The following is a 21,846-nucleotide window of genomic DNA, read 5'->3' as shown; positions in this document are numbered from 1 at the left end:
CTTTCTGCGTTTCCTTAAATTTGTTTTTTACATTTCCTGCATAGTCTAAATTAACCTTTTTTTCTAAATTCATCTACTTTAAATAGATGTTCTTATGAAACTGCAGGTTATTACAATAATCCTGCCAATGTCCTTATCTGTTTACCATTTGTCTGTAGATATTCAATATAAACCATTTCCATTCTTTTAGCCCTGCATATCTCTATGCAAGCCCAGGATCTAGCAGGGGCCACTGATCAGCTGGCCGGTAGTGCCTGCAAGCCTTTTGGTCCAGCAGCTGGGCATGGCTTGGCTAAAGTGACCTCATGAGGCCCACAGGTCAGAGATGCCCCACTCTGGCTACAGCAAAGGAAAACCAGAGCCAAGAGAGCCAGCTCTCCCTCACTGCTTTCATAGAAGACCACCAGCTTCTATGAGTGACAGACAAATCCTCTAAAAATGGCATTAGTCAAGGTGGGTATTTGAGGTACCAAATCCATCTCTCCAAGTGTCCAGCAGGAAAACTCTCCAGTAGGATTGGTTTGGTGCTGAATTGTCATCGTGGTTTCTTGGAATGCCAATTTCGTTAGCCACCTTGAGCTAGCTGCCAACACAAAGGCAAGGATCTAAGTCAGGGGTCCCCAAACTAAGGCCCGGGGGCCGGATGCAGCCCAATCGCCTTCTAAATGTGGCCTGCGGACGGTCCGGGAATCAGCGTGTTTTTACATGAGTAGAATGTGTGCTTTTATTTAAAATGCATCTCTAGGTTATTTGTGGGGCGCAGGAATTCGTTCATATTTTTTCCTTCAAAATATAGTCCGGCCTACCACATGGTCTGTGGGACGGTGGACCGGACCACAGCTGAAAAATGTTGCTGACCCCTGGCTTACTTGAATACTCAATTGTTGCCAGGGAATGGCATGCGAGTGGGCACCTCATGTGGGTGGCCACAGCCCTGTTATTTCTTTATCCTTTGCTTCTCCTTTCGAATTAAATCAGGGGTCAGCAAACTTTTTCAGCAAGGAGCTGGTCCACTGTCCCTCAGACCTTGTGGGGGCCCGGACTATATTTTGAAAAAAATATATGAATGAATTCCTATGCCCCACAAATAACCCAGAGATGCATTTTAAATAAAAGCACACATTCTACTCATGTAAAAACACCAGAAAGGCCCCACAAATAACCCAGAGATGCATTTTAAATAAAAGCACACATTCTACTCATGTAAAAACACCACAAAGGCCCCACAAATAACCCAGAGATGCATTTTAAATAAAAGGACACATTCTACTCATGTAAAAACATGCTGATTGCTGGACCGTCTGGGGCTGGATTTAGAAGGTGATTGGGCCGCATCCAGCCTATGGGCCTTAGGTTGCCTACCCCTGAAGTAAGCAGTTCCCATCATACATGAAATATGCAAAATAACTAAGCAAGTATTAGAAGTCACCCCAGAACTGGCCCTACTAAACATCTTCCAAGACAATAATGCCCACTCACAACACAAAGAGCTCATAACCCACCTACACTCAGCAGCCAGAAACATCCTAGCCAGACACTGGAGAGACCGATCAGGAGTAAGCCAATGACACCAAATAGTATGGGAAACAGCCCTACTAGAAAAATTAACCAATAAACTGAAACTGACACGGGGACAAATAGAAGAAGACGCCTTCACCCCGGTTTGGTTCCCCTTTATCACACATACACACAGCCCAACAAGAAGACGACAAGAACCTGCCAACAGCATTCGATTCAATGTGGCCAACCTGATCCAAAAACACACAAACACCCCACTCACACACGAAAACAAATTTCACTACAGCCAACCAAAGACAACCAACCACACCCTAGGCCACCCCCCAACCTCTCTCACCATCAAGGAAATACAATAGTAAAGAGAACCCACACAATCGATGCTGACACAAAACCCCACACATACACTAAGAAGAATTGAAGCATTGCCACTGGACCCCACCCCACTCACCATTCCCCCTTCCCTCTCGTTCCCCTTTTTCTTCCTAACCCAACATTGTTTGTAACACTAAGAAATCACACACACATACACACATAATAAAAAAGGTGAAGTGCCTTCTGAGGAACAGCATTTGCCACCCAGACTCTATGTTAAGAAAATCTGTTTAAGATTATAGAATAATAGAATTGTACGAGTTGGAAGGGACCCTGAAGCGCATCTAGTCTAACCCCCTGCAATGCAGGAATCTCAACTAAGCAATAACACTCTCTACATCTGATAAAACTAAGTTCCTGTTAAGAAGTACTATACACACCAAATACACAAACAAACAAACAGATTGTGGGTTTCACCTGGGATAAGCCCTTGCTCATTTAAGGCCTGCCCAACAATGGCTGTGTCCTTGCCTTAGGGTGTGTGTGTGTAAAATATTAACTGTGGCAGGAGTTAAGAAATGTCACCACACACACTTTCCCCTCACCCTCTTCTTTATTCCTTTGTCTTTCCTGAAGTGTGGCTTGGTTTTCTAAAATCTAAGGCAGCGGTGCACAGAAGGTAGAACTGGATCAACTGGGAGATTTGCTGTAGATCCGTGAGGATTTCTGACTCCTGGCTGTTTAACAATCGTAGCGACAATAATCTCCCTTTGACCCTCCCCTGATGAAGAATAGTAGCGTCCATGGATATAGAAGTGTTCTGCTTTATGAATGAATTATCATTTGCCAAGATTTCAAAGGGAGACTTCAGGGTGTATCAGGTGAATTAAAACTAGTACTGGTGTTTGATTCTATTCATTTGGTCTAAATAGAGACAACAGTTTCTTGTCCCACTTAGCATGCTAAGATGATTGTGTTATCACCAGTTACTGCTATTGTTAACAGGCAGGGGTCACCTGTGGGTGCCTGCAAAGGCTTTCACAGGTGCCCCAGATATTGAGCTTTAATTTTTTAATTTTTTTTTTTAAAGGAAGTCTCAAACCCTCCTAGGAAGAGAATTGTGGGGCAAAATGTGCAGGTACCTTCTCTGTGAAATTCAAGTGTGTGTGAGGTGACCATTTTTCCTAGGACTGTTGTCATTAGACAACATAATTGTGTATTCCTGTGTCTGTGTGTGTTTGTAATCAATATTGTGTTATCTCCACAATCAGGACCAGCAGGGCATACCTGATTTCTCATGGTAAGCATGGGGGCAGTTGTCTCTCTAATTTTATGTTATGCCCCATCCCCATGGCAGCTATTTTTTGACTGGTGCCTCCAACCCTGTCTCAAAATTTGAAATGTGACCCCTGGCGCTTATTGTGCATACATATAACTCTATTTGAACTGTGCTTTCTGCATGTCATTGCCATTTCAGTCACAACTCTTTCATCATACATTAAAGCACTGTTGTACCACTTGAACAGTCATGGCTTCCCCAGAGCATTCTGGGAAATGGGACTTGTTCCGAGGGCTGAGAGTTGTTTTGATACCCCTCCTAGAGTGGTTTAACAATAAATCCTCCTTCCAAGGGGACTTTGGGAATTGTAGCTCTGCGAGAGGAATAGGGGTCTCCTACCAACTCTCAGCAGGGACGCGGGTGGCGCTGTGGGTTAAACCACAGAGCCTAGGGCGTGCTGATCAGAAGGTTGGCTGTTCGAATCCCCACAATGGGGTGAGCTCCTGTTGCTCAGTCCCTGCTCCTACCAACCTAGCAGTTCGAAAGCATACCAGTGCTAGTAGATAAATAGGTACTGCTCAAGCAGGAAGGTAAACGGTGTTTCCATGCGCTGCTCTGGTTCGCCAGAAGCGGCTTAGTCATGCTGGCCACACGACCCGGAAGCTGTACGCCGGCTCCTTCGGCCAGTAACGCGAGATGAACGCCGCAACCCCAGAGTCGGACACGACTGGACCTAATGGTCAGGAGTCCCTTTACCAACTCTCAGCAACCTTAGCAAACTACAGCTCCCAGGATTCCTTGAGAGGAAACCATGACAATTACGAGCAGTAGAAATTCACATGCACAAAGGTCTCTGAATACCAAGTGGGGATGTAGCTGTCACCTTGGTGGTTTTTGCAAGGGCCTGGCGACAGGGTGCTGAAATAGTCATTTTGTGCAAATCCTCGCAGGGCTCCCCTTAAGTTCTTAGTTCAGGACACCAATTCTAGCTCATTTCTTCCTACCTGGATGTTGTACCATGGCTCCAAATACTGAGAGTTTGCTGTCTGCACCTCCATTGACTGACCAGCTTTCTTCTCCCTGTAACATTGATCACTAGTTGGGGTTGTTTTTCTTTTTTTTAATGGCTGGGCTCTTGTGTCTTTTAACACCTGAGTCAAAAAGCAGAAATTTAACAGGAGGAGCCTTCTTTACACACACCTTCCAGTGCCAGAGAAAGCTGCAGGTGCTGTTTTGTTTTGCCCTTCTTGTAAGCTCTTAAAGGAACAGAATACTTGTTTTCATCTGTTTTATTATTTTGGGGGTGGGTGTTGGAGAGGTGGGGAGTTACAAGGTTTTGGTGACCGGTAGGTAGCCGTGTTGGTCTGCCGTAGTCAAAACAAAATAAAATAAAAAAATCCTTCCAGTAGTACCTTAGAGACCAACTAAGTTTGTTCTTGGTACGAGCTTTCGTGTGCCTGCACACTTCTTCAGGTTTTGGTGGGTTTATCTCAGAAATAGCCAACATTGCTCCAGCCAGATGTTGTTGGACTACAACTCCCATCATCCTGAGCACTGGCCCTGCTAGCTGAGCCTGATGGGAGTCGGAGCCTGCCTGACAGCATCTGCAGGGCACCCTTGCCATTAACAGAAGTAAAATGAAATGTTATCTGTTCTGAGCTGGAGGAACAATGTGGGCTGTTAAACAAACGCATGTTGCTGCATGAAAGACAAATAAGTAGAGGAACACTCCTTCCTATTGGCAACTGGATTGGAGTAGCCCGGCTTGTGTGAGCAAACGAAAAACGGAACAATTTCTATCTAGGGCAAGTGGCAACTCAACTGTTGGATAGCGGAAGTGGTGAGCAAGAGTGAAAGAGTTAAGTTTCTCGGAGCAGACTGGGAAGGACAAAGGCACATGTTGAAAGGTTAATAGGTTATACAGTACCTTAACCTTTCCACTTCACTAACTCGATGTGTTCCTTCTCTCCCATTCAGGCTGCTTTAAGCCAGCCTCCCAGCATAATAGACAGCATGTTTATAAAAATCAGACTGATGCAGCATCAAGCCTTTCTCAAGCTGTTTACACTGGAGGTGAATTAGGAATGGCACTTTGTTTTGCTCTGTTTCGTGTGTGTTTTTTAATGTTTTTTTAAAAAACACATGTTAGTAACGCGGTTCTGTACAGATTATGGCAAGCAGGTCTGTCTTGGCAATTGTGCTTTTGCATCAGGGTGTGCCGTGTGTGGGGTTTTGTTAGGGACTTTTTTAAAAAATCTGTTTCGCAAACCGAGGAAGCCGGAGGATTCAGTGCTGAGCTGCTTTGCAGAAGGTGCAAATTAACAGGGGTGGCCAAATCCTGAGAGACTGCAATCTACTCACAGAGTTAAAAAACTGGCAGTGATCTACCCCCTTTTTTGGGGTTCAGGTCAAAGTTATTGAGCTTCTTTTAGGAAGGAGAAAGGCCCATTTTGGAGGGTTTGGGTCAAAGTTGTTGAGTTTTTTTTCAGAGAGGAGGTAAAATGTTGACCTTTTTTTAGGGGAGCCACAGTTGTTCAGCTTCTTTGGGGGCACCCAATGATCTACCGGTGATCTACCGCAGACGTCCAGTGATCTACTGGTAGATCACGATCTACCAGTTGGACATGCCTGCATTAGAAGGTGAACCAAAGAGCTCCATCTGTCCTAGAAGGAAGGCACGCAGAGTGGTTCTGAGCTTCTTTTTCTTTCTTCTTCTTCGGCGATCACTCTTAGCCGAGTAAGATCGTCTTCCATAAACACGGTCTTAACAGAGAGTCTGTAAGTGACTGTGGAGGCCAATTCTGGATCCACACGCCCTTCCACAGTGAGGACATTGGTTTCCGGGCGGGAGTTGATCATGGTGTGGATTTGCCAAGCGTGCCTTCCTCTTGGCACGTTTCTCCTTTTCGTCCTGAGTTCGAGCGTCTTCAAAGCCCATGACACCTTTGGTAAGGGCTGTTCTCCAATTGGAGCGCTCGCAGGCCAGTGTTTCCCAGTTATCAGTGCTCATACTACATTTTTTAACGGTTTGTCTTGGGAGCATCTTTAAATCTCTTTTGTTGTCCGCCGGTATTTCGCTTTCCATTCTTAAGTTGGGAATAGAGTAGTTGTTTTGGAAGATGATAATCCGGCATCTGCACAACATGACCAGTCCAACAAAGTTTATGTTGAAGAATGATCTTTGCTTCTCCCAGTACACTGGCATTAGTTCGCCTGTCTTCCCAAGTGATGTATAATTTTTTTTGGAGATTTGTGGTTCTGAGACCCTTGACAAGTGGCCTTCTGCAAGTCCACCTCAGTTATCCTTCTGTAAAATGGGAGTTGCTGCATGGATTAAGATAAGGAAACGTCATCCTTACCGACCCCAAGTGTTGGAGCAACCTACAAATCAAAGTCAATAAACAAGCCAGGCAGAGAGCAGGATCTGTCTGGGCATGATGCAGATAACTTGCTGGCAGTGATTCTTAAACTGAGCCTGTGTGATGAGAGAATTCCTAGAGTGCCGTGAGAAATACATTAATTAAATAGTTAAAGTCGACTTGTGGGCTCAAGGTAGCCACCCACAGACAAGGCCGCAGGATTAATTGCATGGGTCTTGCCACCTGTGAATCAGGTAGGGATAATTCTGTCGCGTCTGTGTTCAGTCATCCCTGGTATGTATGAGTTGCAAATCGGCACTTCACCTTCTCTTGAACAAGAGGCGTATCTCCCAGAGCAAGAATTACATGGAAACATGAGCAACACGGCATTACTCAGAGTAGACCCACTGCTTGTCATGTTCATAGAGCAGACCCACTCAAATTGCAGTAAAACATAGTGGGATGGTACTCAATAGGATGTCGGTCTTCAGTGAGCACGTCCCCCTTCCTCTTGCATATGCTAAAAGCAAAAAAATAGCCTAACGGGAACATTAATGGATAAAAATAAGCACATATTATCTCTAGCCTAATAGCTATTAACTTGGGCAAATGAAGAGAGCATCAGTAGTGGTAGTCATGGCAGCAAAAGGTAAAAGTAAAGGACCCCTGACAGTTGAGTCCAGTTGTGAACGACTCTGGGGTTGCGGCGCTCATCTCGCTTTACTGGCCGAGGGAGCCAACGTTTGTCCACAGACATTTTCTGGGTCATGTGGCCAGGATGACTAAGCTGCTTCTGGCGAAACCAGAGCAGCGCACGGAAACGCCGTTTACCTTCCCACTGGACCTTCTACTTGCACTTTGACTTGCTTTCGAACTGTTAGGTTCAAAGGAGCTGGGACCGAGCAAAGGGAGATCACCCCGTCGCGGGGATTCGAACCGTCAACCTTACGATCAGCAAGCCCAAGAGGCTCAGTGGTTTAGACCACAGTGCCACCCGCGTCCCAGTCTTGGCAGTAATAAGATCGAAATTCAGTTCAGATATGACCCAAACTTGGCCACAGGGTTAGCATCAGATCACTGTGGCCCTGGAGGAGCTCACATCTGATGTCTGATGTTTCTCTGGGGGCCCCTTACATTCCCCCCCCCCTCAGCCCCACAATCCCACAGTGCATTGTGCTGTGGCTCTATGGGAAATTCAATGTGTGACTAAAGCCAGCTGCCACCAAAACCAGGCTAGGTCACTAACAGAGGAGGGGGGGGGGTCCAGAGGACTGCCCGCCCCCCACAAAAGAGCCCTGGAACCTATTAGATCCAGATCCAGAGAGTTCTCTCCCATGGTCGGAACCTCAGAAACAAGTTCTGAATCAAAATCTGGACCTACGTGTGTACGGCGAGCACAGGAAGACGTCAGATGAAATGTAACGCCCCACAAAGCATGCGGGCTACAATCAGAGTATTATGGTAGCCGGAACCTTTGTCAATTAAATCTTGATTCCTCGCCTGAATATCCTCCCCTCCCCTGTTAGGAACTTGTTGCGTTCCTGTGCAATCTCACCTGTGTTTATTCAGAAGCAGACCCCACACAGTGTCTGATCTGGCCTCCATGTTGGATTGTGGCACAGCTCTAATGAAGAGGGGCTGGGATGTTCTCCATCCTTACAGGTATTTAGTATTTCTCTTCTCTTGTTAATGAGGTGAGAAATATGAAGAAGAAGAAAACGAGCAAAGCTATATAATGTATAGCACTAGATAACTGCCAAGCAGTATCCATCCACTTCCTCCTGTGTCTCCTATGTTGCTCCCTATGAGTAAGAGGATGGCAAACTAAGACCCACCCCCTCCATTCATAGCCTCTTGTTTGCAGAGGAAATCACTCTCCTCTCCAGAAAGGAGGAGGAGGAGGACCAGGGAAGATCAGTGTGTGGGGCGAACCAGAAGCCCTAGATTGTTTCTGTACATCTCAATGGACTCCACAGGTGATTCCATTTCCAAACAGCCCTTTAATTAGCAGCACTTAGCACCTACCCAAGGGGTGCTAAGTGCTGCAAGCTGAAGAGGATTATTAGCACCTCTTCATGGGGCTTGATTTCTCCGGACAATGCCAGGACAGCCCCCCCCCCACAGTTGCTAGGGGGAGCCACATGAGGAAAATTGCCCTAGATCTGCGTTGCTGGCAATTGCCCCAGTTCGCCACCTAGAGAATATGAAGTTTCAATACTTCATCCTCCAATTATCCTAGCAGGTTTCTCCTACCACTTCCAAAATACAGGCTGAGGCCAGGTGTGTGCAAAGCCTTGCAGACATTGCATGCTCTGAACTAACCAAAGGGCTAAAAAAAGGCTCCGTCAGTCTCAAAAAGTGGCACATATTTGAAAGACGCTGCTTCTTCCACCCCCACAAAATCACAACGACGGGAAAACCCCTCTATTTCTCCATCTTCCGTTTCTTATTAAATTCTACAGCTGCTATTAGTCGCTTCCTACAAACACAAAGGTCTCAGAGTGGCTCACAGAAACTGATAAGAGTATAAAGCAGAAAGAGAAGAAGTCATTAGAATATGTAATAGTTCATGCATTGATGTTACCTCAATAACTCTTGCCTTGTTTTTCGAAATCAATGGGCAGTAGCTTCCCCAGACCGGGAGGCACTGTGGAAAGGCTGTTGCTCAGTGCTAATGCTCCTGCTATCCAGGGGTGGCCTCTCTAGGTAGGGACTGGGAGGGACTTCTGCCTGAAATCACTAAGCGCCACTGCCAGTCAGTGTAGACATTGCTGAGTGAGATGGATCAATTTGTCTGACTCAGTATAAGGAGCTTCCTGTGTTCCTTCCTGTAACAAATAAATAAATAAATGAAAACTTGCTCACTAAGGGCAAAATTAACTTATGGAATTTGGTGGGTGGATTGAGCATTATTTATCTGTTAATCCACTTCCTCCATTCAGGATAGAGTGGAACAGTTCACACCTGCTTGTATTTGAATTTGGGTAAGAGGAGGAACTTCAGTCTTGTCTGTTTCTGCAGGTAAGGTAAAGGGACCCCTGAACATTAGGTCCAGTCGTGTCCGACTCTGGGGTTGTGGCGCTCATCTCACGTTACTGGCCAAGGGAGCCGGCGTACAGCTTCCGGGACATGTGGCCAGCATGACAAAGCCGCTTCTGGCGAACCAGAGCAGTGCACGGAAACGCCGTCAACCTTCCCGCCGGAGCGGTACCTGTTTATCTATTTGCACTTTGACTTGCTTTCGAACTGCTAGGTGGGCAGGAGCTAGGACTGAGCAATGGGAGCTCACCCCGTCATGGGGATTAGAACCGCCAACCTTCTGATCAGCAAGCCCTAGGCTCTGTGGTTTAACCCACAGCGCCACCCATGTCCCGTTTCTGCAGGTAGGCACCCCCTTTTCTGTTTGACCCTGCCTCATTTGTTGGTTCTATTGTGCAGACGAGGTCCCTGCAGGGCACACACACACAGAGATACCTGTGCGCACACATTTAGAAAGAAAACCCCCACCCAAGGAGAATGCAAAAGCTCAGTCAGGCAGCTGAAATTTTGCCTGTGTGGTTTTCTGTGTCTGTGCACACACAAAAAAGCAACTGTAAATTCACAGCATACACTTTTCAGATTGTTGCCCAATATATCTACTGTATCTGGTATAGTTTGCTTGTGCAGTTTTCTGGTTTTGTACACTTTGGTGCCTATGCTCTGCGTTCCTGCTGCCAGATTTCAAGTCAGCATCAAGGCAGTGTGCAGAGGCAGTTCTTGTCCTCCATTGGTGGGGGGATCATCATCATCATCATCATCATCATCTTAAATCCCTCTGCAAAGTGCTATGGGTGCCAGTTAACATCAAATACATAAATAGCAGCAATAACACAATTTGAAGGGAAAACAGCCAGAGCTTTGTGGCATGTTGGAAGACCAGCAAAAATTCTATGGCGGCAGTTCCCAAACTCCCCACCCTGACGGAGCACTTGAAAATTACTAATGGTCAATTGAATTACTAAAACCAATACTAAATTTACTAAAATCATCACCTGATAATTTTTTCCTGCCTTTCCTGGCATAATGCATTGTGCAGTTGGTTGTTCATCACATTGTTGTCGCTCCTTTTATTGCATTGCATTTTATAGTATTACGTCTATTTTGCAATTCGTTGGAAGTCCTCTGCTCTGGACCTGGAGGCTTCATTTAGCCACGTTGGCAAAGTGGGGGAGTTACTTCTCCTTCCTAATTCTCCCTTAAAGCCGGTGTATGTCCTTCACATCTCTGGCAGCAGCCAGCGCCCAAAGTTAGTGGCACTTTAAAGAGTAACCCCATTTACTATGGGGTGAAGTCTCCGCGTGGTTGGCATTCAACGAAGCTCCATGCTGAGTAGACCCATGGAAGTCCATGGACCAATAACTTTGTCATGGTCATTAATACTGACGGCTCTAGCCTACTCTGGGGCAAACTTCGTGGTGACTACTGCCCTCCGTGGTGTTGTTTTTGCAATAAAAACACCCCGGCCTCAAATAAAGCATCTTGCGAACTGGAATTCGCCAAGGGTGCTGGGAATTGCAGTTCAGTGCAGGGTCAAGAGGAGAGGGTCCCTTTGCGCCTAGACGTGCGTCTTTTGGCGTCTCGGCTCAGCCGCCCTCCCTCTCCCCGCTCCGTCTCCCTCCCCGGCCCGGACTGGCCCCGACGCGGCTTCTTTCTGGCGCGAGGAGGGGGCGGCTCTGGGGCCAGTACGTCGGCCGGCCTCCGGCGCGGGTGGGCGGGCCCCGTCGGGGCGGGTGGGCGGTCTTGGCGCGCAGGCACTAGAGCGCAGGTGGCTCCGGCTGGGCGCTTCATTCGCCGCCGGTGGCGCGTTTGGCGGGCTGCGCGCGTCCAGACATCCGCGACGAGCGGGGAGACCCGAGCTTGGGCCGGCGTGGCGCTTGGTGCCGGAGCCTCCGCCCGCAGCGTCCCCCGTCTGGAGACCCTGCCGGAAGGAGCCTCGAGCCGGCTGTCGGACGCGGCCGAAACAGCGAGGGCGGCATGGCAGGCGGCGGCGGCGGCGGCTCCTCGGCGACTCCACGCGGCCAGCCCAGCGCCCTCGCCGAGCCCCGCAGGCGAACGTTGCCCGTCGGAGAGTGACCGCCACCGGGCCGGGCCAGGACGCGCGTCCCGCTTGCATGGCTCGCGTGCGCTCCGCGCGGAGGGACTTTGGCACCGCGGCGCCCGTGGCCTCGCCAAAGAAACTTTTCTCCCTCGCGATCCCGTCAGGGGAACTGTGAAGCGGAGCCAGCGCCTCTGCCTGCCCGGGCGCGGAGTTTCCGAGCAGGGCGAGCGAGCGAGCATGAGCCGGGAGAGAGCCGCCGCCCCCGGGCCGCCTTGCTATGGAGTTTCGCCTCTTCGGTTGGTTGCGTCCCTCCGGTTTTTACCCCCCCTTAAGGCGCCCGGCCGCCCGGGGAACAGAAGCGCCCAGGTGCGTTTGCGCCTTTAGCCAGCGCTGAAGGACTTTGGGGGTGACTGGCTTTGCGGGGCTCGGACCGGACTGCGAGGGGCGCGCCTCGTATCATGTGCGCCTTGGGCGACGCTGCTGCTGCTGCTGCTACGTGGACCCACCGGCTCTCCTTCCCGGGACTCGATCCGAAGACCTAAACCCACCCGGGAGGCAGCGCCGCCTTCCCCCTTTGCGGCGCCGGTGCCATGGCTGGCCTCCGCGACGCGTGGCTGAGCCTCTTGCTGCTCTTGCTGAAGGCTCCCGCTCCGTCGGCGGCCGCCTCCAAGGCCATCGTGTGCCAGGAGATCACGGTGCCCATGTGCAAGGGCATCGGCTACAACCTGACCTACATGCCCAACCAGTTCAACCACGACACGCAGGACGAGGCCGGGCTGGAGGTGCACCAGTTCTGGCCCCTGGTGGAGATCCAGTGCTCTCCGGACCTCAAATTCTTCCTGTGCAGCATGTACACGCCCATCTGCCTGCTGGACTACGCTAAGCCTCTGCCTCCGTGCCGCTCGGTTTGCGAGAGAGCCAAGGCGGGCTGCTCTCCCCTGATGAGGCAGTACGGCTTCGCTTGGCCCGAGAGGATGAACTGCGACAAGCTGCCCGTCCTGGGGGACGCAGAGATGCTGTGCATGGATTACAACCGCACTGAGGCTGCCACCACCTTGCCACCGTTCCTCACCAAGCCTACCCGCCCCTCCAAAGGTGCCCACAGGAACCTGACCCCGCTAAGCGGGGCCGGCTGCAAGCGGGTGTGTGAGTGCCGGGAGCCCCTGGTCTTCATCTCCGAAGAGTCCCACCCGCTCTACAACAAGATTGAGACAGGCCACGTCCGCAACTGCGCCGTCCCTTGCTTCCAGCCCTACTTCACCCAGGACGAGAAGACCTTTGCTACCTTTTGGATAGGCCTGTGGTCTGTCCTCTGCTTTATCTCCACCTTCACCACAGTGGCTACCTTCCTGATCGACATGGAGAGATTCAAGTACCCCGAGCGTCCCATCATCTTCTTGTCCGCCTGCTATCTCTTCGTCTCCATCGGCTACATCATCCGGCTGGTGGTGGGCCACGCCAGCGTGGCTTGCAATAAAGATTACAACCACATACACTACGAGACCACGGGCCCTGCCCTCTGCACGGTGGTCTTCCTCCTGATCTACTTCTTTGGCATGGCCAGCTCCATCTGGTGGGTCATCTTGTCCCTCACCTGGTTCTTGGCCGCTGGGATGAAATGGGGCAACGAAGCCATCGCTAGCTACTCCCAGTATTTCCACATGGCCGCGTGGCTTGTCCCCAGCGTCAAGTCCATCGCAGTGCTGGCCCTGAGCTCGGTGGATGGCGACCCGGTCGCCGGCATCTGCTATGTGGGCAACCAGAACCTAGACAAGCTGCGGGGTTTCGTCCTGGCTCCGCTGGTGGTGTACCTTTTCACGGGGACCATGTTTCTGCTGGCCGGTTTTGTGTCCCTCTTCAGGATCCGGAGTGTGATTAAGCAAGGGGGCACCAAAACAGACAAGCTGGAGAAGCTGATGATCCGGATCGGCATCTTCACCGTGCTCTACACAGTCCCGGCCACCATAGTGGTGGCCTGCTACATTTATGAGCAGCACTACCGGGAGAGGTGGGAGACGGCGCAGAACTGCTCTTGCCCTGGGGAGAAGCCCAAGGTCAAGCCCGACTATGCTGTCTTCATGCTGAAGTACTTCATGTGCCTGGTGGTGGGAATCACCTCGGGGGTCTGGATTTGGTCGGGGAAGACCCTCGAGTCTTGGAGGCGCTTCACAAGCAGGTGCTGCCGGAGCGGGAAGCCTGGGAGCACAGGCATGTACAGCGAAGGGAGCGCAGCTCTGACGGCCAGGAGTGGGTTGCCCAACCCTGCTCCTTACCACAAACAAGTCCCACTGTCCCACGTCTGAAAAAAAGGGAGGGGGAAGCAACAAAAAAAACCCAAAGCACCTTACTTGGTCGTAGTTGGGAGCAGGTAAGCACGGGGTGACTTGAGCTCCCAACTGCAAAAAGGTTTTGAAATAACCCCTGGAGCTTTTTTTTTTTTAAAAAAAAAAAAAAACCTGTCATTTGGTCTGTCTGTTGTGAAACACTTTGCTCCGTCTCCTGATGGAGACACAAAAGAGGGGCGTGTTCATGGGGGGGGGGAGAATGGACACATTGCTTTGCCCATATTGCAAGATTGCAGGGTTTACGAAGAGCGCGCTACAGCCTTTGGGAATGCATTTTGTCCTTCCTGGGGAAGTGTGGAAGGAGCAGCAAGCTAAGATCTAACTCTTTTACTTTACGTGGGGCATGTGTGAATTAAGTTTCCGGGTATAATGAAAAACCAGTCTTGGAGGATGCAGTTCTGAAGGGCGGGGGCTGCTTTAGCCCTTCTCTTCCTGCTGTTTCTCCGCTCAGTATGAGTCCCTGCCCCCCCCATCCCAATCAATTTCCTCACACCATTGGGAAAGCAGTTGAGGATGAGCAAATGGCAGGAAAAGGAACATCCACGGTTCCTTGGCTTCTGCATTCCTATTCAGGATAGTGAAATCCTATACATGTTTACTTGGAAGCAAGTCCCATTGAGGTGGGGTGTGTGTGTGTGTGTGTGTGTGTGTGTGTGTTTAAGAGAACAAGAACAGCGCTGCTGAATCAGGTGCCCCTGCAAGCAGAACCCAAGTGCGCCCAGCCACATGCGATTCCCAGCAACTAGTTTTCAGAGACATCCTTTGAGGGCAGCTTACTCTCTGTCCAAGTGTCTCCTGTATTCTGTGTCTCCCACACAATCTAGTTTGGTCCTTAGGATACTTACTATTTAATTGGTGAAATGGTAATTTTAGAGTCCTTTCCACTAGGTTGGGGTGGGCAGCTGCAGTCAGGCAAATGTTAATTTTCCTGGTAGCGGAACTTTCTCAACAAAACGTGGTACTGAAGTTTTCAGATATAAAGGGGCATCAATTTGGAGGGAGGCTCTACTTTCAGAATGGGTGAGTTGTGGAGCCGAGATTGAGCAGAGAGTCTGGTTTCAGGTTTTATTTTTGGATGGCAAAAGTCCACCATCATCAGTTTTTGCGCATGCCTTTGCCAAACTGAATGCCAGGCGGCCTCATCAAGCCATTGCTGGGAGTATTAGTTTCTCTTCGGCATTCAAAATAAAAGTAGGAAGGGCTGCATGTATTCAGATGCAGACCAGAAGTCCTTGTTAAACGCTGAAATGGTACACACCATCTTCATAAACATGATTTCACCTCCCTTTTGCAAACGGGGACTCTGCATTTCTTACTGCGTTTTCACTTTAAGTGCATGGGGGCTGAAAGCCTGTGCATGTTTACTCAAGAACTAAGTCCCATTGAACTCAATGGGGCTTACTCCCAGGAAAGTAGAGCGTTTCAGCCCCATAGTCATTTTCAAAGGTGTTAGTCTCTCTGCCTCTCCTATTCCAGTTCCACCTGCCCTGGTGGGGTGATAGATAACAGCAACAAGTTTTTCTTTAGATTAATTTCACCACAAATTCTTTGACTCGAGGGACTGAGAAATCAGTCGACACAACCTATGAAGAATTACTCAAGAAGTAAATCTAGAAAGAATTGATTTATGGTTTGGCACACTAGCAGTCTGATCCTCTGCAAGTTTGTTCAGCAGCATGTCTTCCTGAGTGTAAGGGGACTTACCTGAAAAGGTACTGGGCATGTTTTGATACCCTTCTCTCTCTCTCTCTCTCTCTCCCTCCCCCCCCCCCATCTACTGAAACAATGGTTCTTGGATAACAGGTTTTCAACATATGGCTGCCCTGAGTAAGGAAGGGTATGTATTTGTTGTTGTTGTTCAGTCGTGTCCGACTCTTCGTGACCCCATGGACCAGAGCACGCCAGGCACACCTATCCTTCACTGCCTCTCGCAGTTTGGCCAAACTCATGTTAGTAGCTTCGAGAACACTGTCCAACCATCTCATCCTCTGTTGTCCCCTTCTCCTTGTGCCCTCCATCTTTCCCAACATCAGGGTCTTTTCTAGGGAGTCTTCCCTTCTCATGAGGTGGCCAAAGTATTGGAGCCTCAGCTTCAGGATCTGCCCTTCCAGTGAGCACTCAGGGCTGATTTCTTTAAGAATGGATAGGTTTGATCTTCTTGCAGTCCATGGGACTCTCAAGAGTCTCCTCCAGCACCATAATTCAAAAGCATCCATTCTTTGGCGACCAGTCTTCTTTATGGTCCAGCTCTCACTTCCATACATCACTACTGGGAAAACCATAGCTTGAACTATACGGACTTTTGTCGGCAAGGTGATGTCTCTACTTTTTAAGATGCTGTCTAGGTTTGTCATTGCTTTCCTCCCAAGAAGCAGGCGTCTTCTAATTTCGTGACTGCTGTCACCATCTGCAGTGATCATGGATTTGTAAGGAATTGTTAATGCTGATCCCCCTCAGCCCCCCTTTAGAAAGTAGAGCTCTACCCCTAGCGCAATCCCCTTAGGATTGAATGCGTTTTGTGTCCGTCCCCCCAAAACAACAACAGCCGCAACTGTAGAGAACTACAATCAATATCCCTCCCTCTCTTTGCAGAAGGGGCCACCTCCATTTCTAGCCTTTGAAGCCGTGGCAAAAGCCACCTTCTAAGGAAAGCTGTTCAGCTTTTAAACCTTAAAAGCAGATACTTCTGTATTAACCTGAAACAATATTAGATATGGCAGTGTTTGTTTCGAGGGACCCAGTCCTCTTTCAGTGAAAAGTGTTAGCACTTCAGTTCTATATGGGAAAAAACTTCATTCTGGTAATAAGGTATTTTGGGGGGGGGGGGGAGCTATTGCATTTTGATCTGCTTTACAAAGAGGTTGGCGAGTTTCTCCCGAACTCAGATTTACCCGACTGCTCAGTTTGTAAAAGGGCAGCTTCAGCAGAATCCAAAACTCTTTGGCCTCCATACAAGGGTCGCATTCATACCACACATTTAAAGCAGACAGATTTCCCCAACCACCCTGGGAACTGTAGTTTACACCCCAGAGAGCCACCATTTTCAGCACCCTTAGCAAACTACTGTTCCCCGGGTTCATTGGAGGCAGCCATGTGCTTTTAAAAGTGTGGTGTGGATATGACCACCTAGGTTTGTGGGGAAGCAAATCCACCGCCCACCCATTTAGCTAGGACTTTGGCACTGATCCTGCCCATGCTACCATCCCCAACCCAGAAAAAAAGGCCTTTTTCTAAGCGCTGGTTTCCATGTGCACAACCATTACTGGATAGCTGCAGGATTATGTGTGACCTGGGCCTGTGAGGGATATCCATGACAGCTTAAATGCTACTAGTAAAGTTTTCCACATCACTTCCCAAACCACCCCCCACCCCGGTTTTGGCTTTCCAATTTCAATTTAAAGAACTTAAGCGGGGCTGGCCCACACCTCTCAAAAAAAAACAGCATTGTTCTGTCCAGTTGCCAATGCATTTCTTTTACTAAGGTAGGCATGTGGGCCTTATCCATTGGCCGCCATCAGTCACTTTGAAAAAAAAAGCAACTCTTTCCGGGATCACTTTCCAACCTGTTTCTTCAAGCGCACCTGCCCAGCAGTGGCTGCTTTTAGTGGAGTATTTCTCCAGCGCCTTCCCTTAGGAGGGTTTCTTCTCATCTCACTTACTGGATAGGGAATAGTGTGAACAGGACTCTTTTACATTAGCCCAGCGGCACAGGAAACAGCTTTGCTGGTGGAGTTCTCTCCTCCCCGCCTGCTGCTGTGATAATGTGGGGAGGAGGGTTGGCAAGTTTCCTTCTCCCTCGGATGCTCAGCTCTCACATCTGCTGCTGCTGCTGGGGGTTAGCCGGAGGGAGTGTGCAACCTGGGAAAGGACACATGCAGTTCCTGGACCGGATGGCTGTGTCAATCGGTGGTGTCAAATGTTAAGCATACACATGGATGGAGCAGGCAGAGGCGAGAGAGGAGGGAAGGGCTGGTGGAAACTTTGCCAAAGAGGCTTTGGCCCTGGGCAGGAACTAGCAACGCTCCCCTTTTCCTCTGGAGCCCACAGAAGGCAGAGGGAAAGCGAAGGGGCAGAACTTTTTGAAGGAATTTGGCTATACTTCTACAGGTGGTCGGTTTTTAAATATTTGACAAGAGTAGCTCCAGCTTGCAGCCACCAGCCATTGAGTTAAAAGCGTTGCTGTTGTTCTTTTAAAAATTAACACTACCCAAAATATTACAGGCTTCACTTAACTTGGCTTCTTTTAACTTGTCAGAGAACTGACAAGGACCTGGCATCTTAAAATAGCCAGGATGCAGGTTGACGTAGACCGTAACTTCCTCTGGGGATTGGGGGGGGGGGGAGAGGAGGGGCTTTTTCCCCCTTGACAAGTTTAGTAACTCTTTTTTTAAAAGGGTTTGCGTCCTATCCTTCCCCGAAGTCCATGCTGTTGTTGTTCAGTCGTTCAGTCGTGTCCGACTCTTCGTGGCCCCATGGACCAGAGCACGCCAGGCAGCCCTATCCTCCACTGCCTCCCGCAGTTTGGTCAGACTCATTTTGGTAGCTTCGAGAACACTGTCCAACCATCTCATCCTCTGTCGTCCCCTTCTCCTTGTGCCCTCCATCTTTCCCAACATCCGGGTCTTTTCCAGGGAGTCTTCTCTTCTCATGAGGTGGCCAAAGCATTGGAGCTTCAACTTCAGGATCTGTCCTTCCAGTGAGCACTCAGGGCTGATTTCTTTAAGGGTGGATATGTTTGATCTTTTTGCAGTCCGTGGGACTCTCAAGAGTCTCCTCGAAGTCCATGACTTGGAGCAAATAGCATTTTGCCCTCAAAGCAACCCTGTGAGGGAGTTTGAGTGACTTGCCCACAGTCTCTGGGTGAGCCTCATTGTGGCGGATGCAGTGAGAAGAGAGCTGCTATCAGGACCTAACCACTGCCCCTCTGGCCATTTCTGCGGCATATACACCTTCTCCTTCCTTCCTTGCATCAGGTTGTGCTGTCTGTCAGTCTTATTTAGCACAGAGTTGGCTGGGTGGCATGGAGTTAAGTGGGAGACCCTACCTTGAAGGCAGTGGTCGAATGACCTTCTTGCAGAATCTATGGACCTGCCACTCCTAGTGTACTGCAGGAGGAAAAGGCTAGAGGGATGCTTGGCCTGAACTTCCGATACCGAATTGGAAGCTGCCAATCGGCCACAATGGCGATGCAGAGGTGCCACTCTACTGCTGTACCTCTGTGCTTGGCACTGGTCATTTTGGACGGCAGCCTTAACTCAATTTAATGCCCATGTCCATCCTTGGTATGTTTTTGTACTCTGCATTCTTCCTTTCCAAAGGACTTCGGTTGAAAATGCCTCACTCCTTCAAAACAACCATGTTCATATTCATTATTACTGAGCAATTTTTCTCCCGTCCCTTGCCCAGCTGCTTTAGGGAGCTTAAATGCTCTAACAGAGCAGCAGACCACTTGAAATGACTTGTTCACCTTGACAGGTGGCCTAAAACTTGACAGCATTAAACATTTTAGCTCACAATCTAACATGGCATTAGGGCACACTTAAATCCATTGAAATTAATGGCCTTAAGTGCAAACTGTGTTGGGATTACTCTCTTCAATTTGTAGACTAATAAATATTTTGAGTTACAGGTAGGTAGCCGTGTTGGTCTGCCATAGTCAAAACAAAATTAAAAATTAAAAAATTCCTTCCAGTAGCACCTTAGAGACCAACTAAGTTTGTTCTTGGTATGAGCTTTGGTGTGCATGCACACTTCTTCAGAAATGCACACAAAAGCTCATACCAAGAACAAACTTGGTCTCTAAGGTGCTACTGGAACCAATTTTTTTTATTTTATTTTGTTTTGAATAAATATTTTGGTTAACCTGAGTTGCGTCACCCCCCAAAAGGAGAAGTATATCATGTAATATTTCATGCTAATGGCACAATGGAAAATAAGTTCTTTGAAATATTAGCTTAAACGGCTGTTTGCTCTGCTACCTTCATCAGAGACACTGAGCCAACTGAGCAATGCATATGAGCAAATTTATTGCTTGTTTCGTCTCCCCTGCCCCAAACTGGTTTCACTACCTAGCCAAGCTACAACTGAAGTAGAAAATGCTGAATTTCATTTACATTTGTCATATGCTAACAAGATTCAGGATTTCTCCTTCCCACGATAATCTGTGCATTTTAGGTTTCAATTTTAGCATTGTCCCCAGGATTTGATCCTCACTGCAAAAATGAAAAGGGCATCCTACCAGATTTTGCTGTGCATGTTTCCATTCATTACCTGCACGATTTCCTGGACCACTGTACAGATATACCAAGTAGATCGGCAGTGGCTACGTAAACTGTCTCGCAGGAAGAAAGAGACCAGCTGTATATTTTTTACCTTCCTCACCAAACCATGCAAACATACAAGATAATTCTCTGTAGCAGATGCACGATTTTATATGTATGGGGGATAGCTTTGAAAATCCTGATCTCACCTATTGTGTCTACTATTCTCATTTCCACCCAATGCTGTACCTAATGGAATGGCGATACAGGGAAAATAAATCTGCTCACTGCAACTTTGCTAGAAGGTACAGGCACCTTCTGGTTGAAGTTTGAAACAGCTCACCTTGCACAATTTGAGAAACACCCAGCCAAAACACGGCCTTGACAATCAGCCTGTTTGTCATTGCAGGCAGGCAGCTAAAGGAGGTTTATCAAAAGCCCTGGTAGGCTGCAATCGATAGCTGGGGAAGGGGGCTGGCTGGAACATGGGCTGTTGAGAGGCCCAATTTTAACTTAAGTGGTTTCTGAAGTCACCCAACCTTACTGGTTTAATATGACGTTTGTAGTCTAATACAATTACAGCAATAATTTGATGAATCAAAAAGTTGTGCTTGCGGTAGTTTAGGAGCATGACTGCTTATGGTAAGGAAACGAGATTGAAAACTAAGAAGCAAGACGATATAATGTATTGCATAACACCTTTTGGAATGCAGAAAACATCCGTGTACAAGTTGTCGTTCATTTTGACACTTGCAGCGTTCTTTTTCATTGAGACATTTTGTACACCGGCATGTTCCAAGACAGAATTGCACCGTGTAGTTATAGCATGTAAATATTTGTATTAAAAGAATTAAGTTTGTATATATTCCGAATCTCTAGTGAACTTTTGATACGGGTTGGAAGCGGGTTGTAAATTCTCACTGACAAGAGAGGCAGCTTTGGATACAGATAAACAGGATGGAAGTCTGGGGCATTAAATGGCTGTTCTTGATACTGGATTCATGCTTGGGTCATGCTGCTTTTTTTCAGTTGTGCCTTGTGGAGAGATGAAGCTTTTACATACAACTTGCAATATGATTATGAAAATACCATGCCAAATGACGTTTAAAAAAAAATGAAAGGAAAATACATTGTTGATTCTGTAAAAAGCTTTAAGAGGAAATAAACCAACTTCAAACTGCCACCTTAATAAATGCCTAAACATGATTATTGCAAGCATGGTTAGGGAATAATTCTATATGAAAAGTGAACAGGCTGTGTGTGTGTGTGTGTGTGTGTGTGTGTCTGTGTGTCTGTAGTACGCAACCTTACCTTTTACAGGCCACTAGATGTTGTACTCTGATATACAGGGCTGTTTTAAAGAAAATGCAAATGATGAGCGAAGTTTTTTAAAAGCTCTGTACCAAACTTCCAGCTTTTGCATAGAAATTACACAGGGACAGATCGCGTAATAGAATCCCAATCCACAGCAACTCGATAAGAAGTGGCTTTCGAAAAGTTCTCCATCGTGTTCATTCCAGGGCCAACATTTTAAGGATCTTTTTAAAGTATAACAAACTGCAGCATACGTTTTATGCAAACAAAAAAAGAAACCCAAGAAAACAGAGCTGCAAGAAAACAAAGACAAACCATAGCTTTATTTCCCAGTTTGTGATTATGGTGAACTGAAAAAACAAAACAAAAATTATAGGAATGT

General features: G+C 48.0%; 1 protein-coding gene across 1 annotated transcript; it reads left to right on the top strand.

The window, feature by feature from the left end:
* Nucleotides 1–12,041: 12,041 nt before the first annotated feature.
* On the top strand, nt 12,042–13,985 carry FZD5 (frizzled class receptor 5). The gene has a single exon (XM_033170261.1). The coding sequence runs from the start codon at nt 12,136–12,138 to the stop codon at nt 13,846–13,848; it is 1,713 nt and encodes a 570-aa protein (XP_033026152.1). The 5' UTR covers nt 12,042–12,135; the 3' UTR covers nt 13,849–13,985.
* The last annotated feature ends 7,861 nt before the right edge of the window (nt 13,986–21,846 follow it).

Source organism: Lacerta agilis, chromosome 1, assembly GCF_009819535.1.
Source record: "Lacerta agilis isolate rLacAgi1 chromosome 1, rLacAgi1.pri, whole genome shotgun sequence".
Taxonomy (NCBI): Eukaryota; Metazoa; Chordata; class Lepidosauria; order Squamata; family Lacertidae; genus Lacerta; species Lacerta agilis.
The sequence above is the reverse complement of the archived record's forward strand: the minus strand, read 5'-3'. Positions and strand labels throughout refer to the sequence as shown.

Bases quoted from the DNA above. Each gene is read 5' to 3' on its own strand.
- FZD5 (XM_033170261.1), top strand. From the start codon at position 12,136: ATGGCTGGCCTCCGCGACGCGTGGCTGAGCCTCTTGCTGCTCTTGCTG.